Genomic DNA, 8,107 nt, shown 5'->3' with positions numbered 1-8,107 from the left:
CGATCCCGGTGCGATCCCGGTTCGGCTCCCGCGGGCCCATGGAACCGGCCGAGGTGGAGTTCCTGGCCGAGAAGGAGCTGGTGACGATCGTGCCCAACTTCAGCCTCGACCGGATTCACCTGATCGGGGTCGGCGGGCCCGGGCCGGGCTGGGGGCTCCGGAGGGCTGGGCAGGGACAGGGACCGGAACCCCAAAGCACCGCTTGGGGTGACCGAGAACAATCTGGGGGGGCTTATGGGGCAGGGCAGGGGCTGGGTGGGTCTTGGGGGCAGGGACAGGGGATTAGGTCTGGGAATTGGGTTTAAGGGATTGGGATTGAGGTGCAGGAGTTGGGGGGGATCAGGGAGAGGAGCTGGGATGGGTCTGGGGTATTTGGGGACGGGGGAGGAGACGGGGAAGGGTCGGGATGGATTTGGGATGGAGGGATGAAGGGAATGGGGAATGACAGGCACAGGGGGAACCGGGTTGGGAGAAGAGGCAGTGCAGCCCCCCAGGAGGATTGGGAGGGGGCTGTGCTGTCCCCCACGTTTTTTGGGGTTTGTGCAGCCCCTGAGTCCTGGCTGGGAGTGTCCGTCAGTCCTGGTGCTGACCAGAACCCGGGGAGCCCTCAGGGTGACCCCAGAGACTGCGTGTCCAGGGAGATGGAATTTGTGGCTGTAACTCCTGTGAAACACCTTGAAATAGCAAATGCACTGGAAAGTGGAAAAAGGAATTGGTTATTCCTTCTCGAGGAAGATAAGGGAAAGTCTGAGAGCAAGAATTCTGGGATGTGAGAGGAGGAAATGCAGGATCAAGTGTTTGAGTCAGGCTTTTCCAAATCCTCTGGAAACTCTCACCACATTAGCTGACAAGTTCTGTGCAGTCCAAGCTCTGGTTGTTGCCTGCCTCTCATCCTTAATTTGTTTTCCAGGGAGATCTGGGCCCCTTCAATCCTGGTTTGCCAGTGGAGGTGCCTGTGTGGTTGGCCATTAATCTGAAGCAGAGGCAGAAGTGTCGGCTCATTCCCCCAGAATGGATGGATGTCGGTGAGGATGGAGGCTCTGACTTCAGCTCTGGCCTTCAGTGGGTGCAGTGGAAACATGAAATTCAAAATAATCTGGTTTTCACCATTGGTGGGGAGCTTAATTCAAAAACACAAAGGAACTGAGAGAGAAGGATCTCACCTTCCACCACAGGAATCCTTTATTTACTCTGAGGGTGGTGAGGCTTGGTCAGAAAAAGCTTTAGGGACTTTGGATCACAGAATGCCAGAATTTTTAGGTTGGAAAAGACCTCCAACCTTATCAAGTCCAACTTGTGCCCAGAGCACTGAGTGCCACATCCAGCCATTGCTTGGGCACCTCCAGGGATGGGGAGCCCAAACCTCCCTGGGCTGCCCCTTCCAATGTTTAATCACCCTTCCAGTCCAGGAATTCCTTCTGATGTCCAAGCTGAACCTCCCCTGGCAAAACTTGAGGCTGTTTCCTCTCATCCTGTCTCAAATTCCCTGGGAAAATCTCTGTGAGGAGGGAGACCTTGGAGGTGTCCATGTCCCCTGTGCCTCCCCACAGGAGCCTTTTCCTGCCCTCACATCTTTGGAGGCTTGGACACTGAGCTGATCCTACAGAAACAACGTGGCTTTTCCTGGGGAGGGGGAAAACCACGGCTGGAGCACTGGAGGCCAGGCAAAACCTGAGCATCCCTGGTTGTGTTTTAGGGAAACTGGAGGAAATCCGGGATCAGGAGCGGAAAGAGGACACCTTCACTCCGATGCCCAGTCCCCACTACATGGAACTCACCAAGCTGCTGCTGAACTAGTGAGTAGGAGCTGAGCCGGGCCATTTTCCACCCCACTTCGTGCGAGCACGGACGATTTTTCAAGCTTTGCTTGGCAGCAGCCCCGGAGGGCGGTGGGGAAAGGGAGAGTTGAGGGAGCTTTATCCCTCAGCCTGCCAAGATTTCACAGCAGCGCTTCCCTCATGGTAACTCTGCCTCTCAGGAACTTGGGGATCGTTTGTTCCGTGGCCTCGTAATTGGGGCTGTGCCGCTTTATTGAGCAGCAGCTCAGCGTGGAGGCCTGGAGGATCCGCAACACGTTCCACGGCTGCAATCTGTTCAGCAGCCTCAAGCCTCCAGGCTTCTTCCTTGGCTCTCCTTCAGGAGGAAAGCTCCTCTCCCCTCAGCCTGGGAAGCAGGAGGCCGGGGATATTCCGAGCCTGAGCTCCTGCCTGCTGAGGCATTTCACTTGTAAAATGTGCTGGCTGGTATTTGTCTCAGTGAGGGCTCTGCTGACTTTTTAAGCCCTCGATTAAGCAGGGTGGGCATTCCAGCTCTGGCTTTTCCTCTGGAGAGGAGGCTCCTGGCGTGCTGTTCCTTCCCAGCACGCTCCAGCAGCCCCGACAGCTCTGTCCGTGCGCATCCATCGCGTCTCCCACTCCTTATGGCAGCGCTGAATGGCCTTAATGGGGTGATGTGGCACATCCCATCCAGCCTTTCCAGCTTAATTCTCCCTGATGGAGCCCTGAGCCGGGGATTTCATCGTGCCTGAGCCCTTGGATTCCCCGTCTGGCCATGACTTTGGCCAGATTTGGAGCCCTCTGTGCACCTCGTACCAGCTGGGCAATTAAAGAGCAGAAGGATTCTAGTGACAACCAGCTGCTGCATTGAAGCTGGGCATTCCTGGGGAAAGAAACCATCCCAGAAATCCCAGCAGGACGAGGAGCAGAGAGGATTTTCATGTGAAGTCACAGGTTTTTAGCAAACCGCCCTGCGAGCACCTCGGGGAGGGGTGAGATGGTGACAGCAGCAGTCAGTGACATAAACCACTCGATGGTGACATAACCACACACCCCTCTGAGCCTGCTCTGAGCCTGCCTTTCCTTCCCCTGTCCAGTGCCTCTGACAACATCCCCAGAGCGGACGAGATCCGGACACTGGTGAAGGACACGTGGGACACGCGCATGGCCAAGCTGCGCCTGTCCGCCGACAGCTTCGTGCAGCAGCAGGAGGCTCACGCCAAGGTGTGCCAGGGCCTCATCCCAGCAGGGATCCAGCTGCCCCAGGGTGCTGAGGGGTGAGGGATGGGCTGCTGGGAAAAGGCTGGCTTGGGGCATGCTCGTCCTGGGTTGTGGGTGCGTCACTGGGGAGCTGGAGCTGTGTGTGTGTGTAGAACCTCGTGGGGCAGGGACAGCTCCTTGTGGGAAGCGGTCGTGGAATGGTTTGGGTTGGCTCCTAAAGGTCTCATTCCACACCTTCCACTAGAGCAGGCAGCTCCAGGCCTCATCCAGCCTGTCCTTGAACACTTCCAGAAATGGGGAATGCTCCTGAGGAGGTGCTGGGCTGCTTCTCTTGACCAGGGCCAGTCCCTTGGGGTGTCACCAAAGGGAGCTGTGGGCTGTGAGCTCCTTCCCGACTACCTTGTCTTCCCAGATCCTGTTCTCTCCCCTTTTAGCTGGATAACTTAACCCTGATGGAGATCAACAGCACCGGGACTTTCCTTACCCAAGCCTTGGACCACATGTACAAGCTCCGGACTAACCTCCAGCCTGGCGAGAGCTCCCACTCCCAGGATTTCTGACAGGGAGCTGGGAAAGAGCCGCTTCATCTGGCCAGCTCCCACCTCCCTGCAGGGACCTCCCGGCCCCACATTCCCCCGGGGGCCGGCTGGGAATCGCTCCGGAGCTGCCGGAGCATCCCTCGGTGCGGGCGGTGACTCGCTGGGCGGATCTCTCGGGTTGTACTTCAGCGAGGGAACTTCTGAGGGCAGCACAGGCCACACGCTGCCTTGAAAGCCATAAATTTCGAGGCGGTGCTTCCATGGATTTTCTTAAAGCCTTGGGGGAAAAAAAAAAAAAAAAAAGGAAAGAAAAAAAAAAGAAGAGAAGATGTGCTGGCAATGAGGTGTCTGCTGGGGAGATCAGCTGGGAAGCAGATCCATCTGCTCTTTGGAGAAGGACAAAAGAAAATGGTTTTCCCTCTCAGATACCAGGCTGTGGGGAAATAGCAGAATGTCATCCATCTTTGTTTTTGTAATATTTGGGGTTTTAATCTGAAACTGTCTGTAAAAAAAAAATAAAAAATAAAAGGATAATAATAATAAAAAAAAAAAAAAATAAATAATTGCAGCTGAAGAACGGCATCAAATTAATCCTGGGCTGTGTCACAAACAATGTTTGGAAAATCCTGCAGCTCCCTCCTTTGGCTCCGGCCCTGTTTCCCTGCGGCACAGCGACAGGAAAGGGCAGGAGCCAGGCAGGATTGAGGTGGGATCAAGGCAGGATCCTGAGCAGGATCTAGGTGGGATCTAGGCAGGATCCAGGCTGAATCCAGGGCAGGATCAAGGCATGATTCAGGCTGGATCCAGGCAGGATCTAGGGCAGAATTTGGACATGATCCAGGGCAGGATCCAGCTGAGATCCAGGCACGATCCAGGACAGGATCAAGGCAAGATCCAGGACAGGATCCAGCTGGGATCAAGGCAGGATCCAGGCATGATTCAGGCTGGATCCAGAGTAGGATCAAGGCAGGATCCAGAGCAGGATGTAGGTGGGATCTAGGCAGGATCCAGGCAGGATCTAGGGCAGGATCCAGCTGGGATCCAGGCATGATTCAGGCAGGATCCAGGACAGGATCAAGGCAGGATCCAGGGCAGGATCCAGCCAGGATCAAGGCAGNCAGGCAGGATCCAGGACAGGATCAAGGCAGGATCCAGGGCAGGATCCAGCCAGGATCAAGGCAGGATCCAGCTGGGATCCAGGCATGATTCAGGCTGGATCCAAAACAGGATCAAGGCAGGATCCAGGCATGATCCAGAGTAGGATCCAGGCATGATCCAGCCAGGATCTAGCTGGGATCCAGGCAGGATCCAGGCATGCTTCAGGCTGGATCCAGGACAGGATCAAGGCAGGATCCAGGCATGATTCAGGCTGGATCCAGAGTAGGATCAAGGCAGGATCCAGGCACGATCCAGGGCAGGATTCAGCCAGGATCAAGGCAGGATCTAGCTGGGATCCAGGCAGGATCCAGGCATGCTTCAGGCTGGATCCAGGGCAGGATCCAGGCAGGATCCAGGGCAGGATCCAGGCAGGATCCAGGCAGGATGCAGCCGGAGCAGGGCTGTGCTGATGGCAGCTGTAATTATTCCCGGTGCCCGAGGGTGCCAGGCTGGCAGCGCTGCCCTTCCCCGAGCATCTGGGCCGGGCTCCCGCTGCCATCTGTGCCCTGCCAGCCTGGGCTGTGCCCCAAGGGATGGCACAGCGGGAAGGATGGCAGGAATGACGGCAGGAGCTGCCGGGAATGCTCGGAGCAGGGCTGGGGATGAGCTCCCCACGGAGAAAGGATTCCTTGCTGTCGTTGTGGAAGAGTTTATTTTGGGGTTTGTTTTTTTTTGGGATGTTTTCAGGAATTACAGCAATATATTCATAAATACCTAATTACTACATTCAACAAATAATATATTACATTACAATTAATTCCAACATAGTACACTTTGAACATGTTTAGGGTTGGGTTTTTCTCCTTTTTTGGGTTTTTTTTTTTGTTTTCTTTCACAGCATCCAACCTGCCCCCAGCAGGCTTTGCTTTCCTCTCCTTCCTCCCAGCCCTCCCAGGCTCTGGCACAGCTGCTCCAGCAATTCTGCACTGACACAAACACTCACCACAACCCTGGGGTGGGGGAAAAATCAGCCCAAAACCCCTGAATCCAGGCTGGTGAGGAGGGAAAGTCAGCACAGGAGCTGCTATAAAGCCAGGCTGCATCCCAGCCAGGCTCCTCAGCACGGCGAGGGATAAATTGCCAATGATTTTCCATCCCTGCCTTCTTCCCCCTCCCTCTGCCAGGGCACACAGGAAGGGAAAGGAGCAGGGCAAGGAGCGAATTTTGCCGTGTTAAAATTCCCTTCCAAGCCTGGAGTTGGCAGCGGCGAGGCCAGAGGCTGGCGAGGCAATTGGGGATTTAAAAAAGATTAAACTAATTTCTGTCACAAGGGCATTTTGCTTTTTAATCTTGCCCAGCGTTTTTTATTTGGTGAAGCCAATGAGAGAGCAGGGAGCAGGGGGGCTGTAGGGGGGGTTAATGCTTTCCTTTGCCAGTGCAACCAGGGAATTTAAAGCAGGAAGCAGAGGTCACCTTTTCCCGGAGATGTGAGCTGGTCTCGTGGCGAATTAAAACCAATTTCTAATAAATAATTTAAAAATAACAATCAAATAAAAAGGTTCCCCCGGAGGAGGGGAAGAGGGGCACTCGCTGCTTTTTAGCAATGGCTCAAAATGGCACCGAGCCTGACCCTGGTGGCACCAGGGCATCCCTGCCCGCCTGCAGGCACAGCTCCCCGTGGATTGTCCCCAAAGTGCCACCAAGAGACCCCACAGGACCCCCTCTCCCCGTGCCCAAACTGCCTTAGAGCCACCCTGATTGTCTTGGTATTTTTTTGGGGTGGACAAGGACACCCCAGTGCCACCCACCCCTCAACCCTCCGCCCTCTCAGCGCAATTCCTTGGGATTTTTCCTTTGGCAGACGGAGCCTGGGCAAGGCTCAGACACCACCCGGCACCGTGACACCCACAATGACCCAGCTGGAGCAGAAAAAGCCCCAGAAAGCAAAGAAAAAGGGTAAAAATTTTAAAAAAAAACCCCGCACAGGAGGGTGGAAGGGCCCAGCTTCCCGAGGGACTGGTGGTGGGACAGGACCTGCCCCATTGGAAAAGGGGATTTATTTTTCCTGGGTTTCAATTCTTTTTTAAAACATTTCAGTATCTTTTCTGGCCTGAGCAGCAGCAGTACAAACACTAAAAGCGAGTTAATCCTTTTGGCAAAAGGAAAAAAAAAATAAACAAACTAGAAAGAACATAAAAATGGGAGGGGGAAGGAGCGGTGGGGGGTGGGGAAAAAGGAAAAAAAAAGCAGAAACATCTTAAAAAAAAAGGCAAGCTTTTTATAACAATAATTAAAGCAATAAAAACATACAAAACTTTGTTGTTTTTTAATATATATACACAGTACAAGGCTGAAGCACCTTTTTTTTTTTTTTTCTTCTTTACTTTTCCGCCTGTTCAATCCCAAAGCCGGGGGGACAAAGTGACCCCACGCGTGTCCCTGCCCCTTCCCCGCCAACCAGGAACAAAAAGGGACCTTCAACCAGTTTATTGACTTTATTTTTTGATAGCGAAGTGCATTTCCAGGGGAAACCCCGGGCTGGGGGTGCGGTGCTGGGAGCGGGGTCCGGCAGCACCCGGCCCCCGCCGGGTTTAGTGTTGTCGGTGGAGTCTTTCATTGTCTTTTTTTTCTCTTTTTTTTTTTTTTTTTAGAAAAAACCCCAAAGAACCAACAAAAATGAGCGTTATAAAGTGTGGGTGGAGTGGGGAGGGCTTCAGAGCCGTGGCCCCCGGAGGAGGGGACAGGAGGGGACAAGCCGGGGGCTGCTGGCTGTGGGATGGGCTCCCAGCTCCTCCCGGCTCCCGTTTGCTTCATGCATGGCACATTCTCCATTTATTTCTCTATTTTTATTATTTTTTTTTTCCTCTTTTCTTCCTTTTATTATTAATGATTTTCTCGTCGTGGTTCGTTTTTTTGTGGTGTTTTTTTTTTGGTTGTTTTTTTTTTTTTTAAATTTTTTTTTTTTTTTTTTTTTTAGCTTCAAACCTCCCAGTGAAAAATATTAAATATTCAAGGTAATAAAATAGATTATTATTTCTAGACTATATGTTCGGCCTGGCCCAAGGAGCGTCACCTGGGATACCCCTTGAAATAACCCCTAGACCACTGCATTGCAGGCAAGGCAAGGCACTTCCGCAGGTGATCCAGCTCCGCTTGCAGGCGCTCCCGCTCCGACACCATCTTCTGCTTCTGGCTCCTCAGCTCCTGTGGGGAATGGAACGCTCAGCAGGCACCTCCCGGGGCAGGGAAGGGCTGGGGAATGGGCTGGGAATGGGATACAGCAGGGAATGGGCAGGGCGTGGATGGGGCACTGCAGGAATAGACACGGAGTTTGGGCACTGCAAGGAATGGGCATTGAGAATTTGGGCATTGAGAGTTTGGGCATTGAGAGTTTGGGCATTGAGAGTTTGGGAACTGAGAGTTTGGGCATTGAGAGTTTGGATATTGAGAGTTTGGGCACTGCAGGGAATAGGC

At 53.4% G+C, this 8,107-nt stretch overlaps 2 protein-coding genes across 3 annotated transcripts in view; one reads left to right on the top strand and one right to left on the bottom strand.

The window, feature by feature from the left end:
• Nucleotides 1-6: 6 nt before the first annotated feature.
• GINS2 (GINS complex subunit 2) lies at nt 7-3,854 on the top strand. The gene is made up of 5 exons (XM_015639537.1): nt 7-128; nt 911-1,025; nt 1,697-1,796; nt 2,873-2,999; nt 3,431-3,854. Exons 1-5 carry the CDS (start codon nt 39-41, stop codon nt 3,554-3,556), a joined length of 558 nt encoding a protein of 185 aa, XP_015495023.1. The 5' UTR covers nt 7-38; the 3' UTR covers nt 3,557-3,854.
• Nucleotides 3,855-7,112: 3,258 nt separating this feature from the next.
• The window catches only part of GSE1 (Gse1 coiled-coil protein), a 98,384-nt gene continuing 97,389 nt past the window's right edge, over nt 7,113-8,107 (bottom strand). The window contains exon 17 of one of the 2 annotated variants that reach the window (XM_015640265.3): nt 7,113-7,837. In XM_015640265.3, the coding sequence (XP_015495751.1) occupies nt 7,703-7,837 (135 nt within the window). In that variant the 3' untranslated portion in view covers nt 7,113-7,702. The remainder of the gene's footprint in view (nt 7,838-8,107) is intronic. The other variant, XM_015640267.3, reaches the window with a different exon arrangement.

The sequence above is a fragment of the Parus major genome, chromosome 11, assembly GCF_001522545.3.
Source record: "Parus major isolate Abel chromosome 11, Parus_major1.1, whole genome shotgun sequence".
NCBI classification, from domain to species: domain Eukaryota; kingdom Metazoa; phylum Chordata; class Aves; order Passeriformes; family Paridae; genus Parus; species Parus major.
The sequence above is the reverse complement of the archived record's forward strand: the minus strand, read 5'-3'. Positions and strand labels throughout refer to the sequence as shown.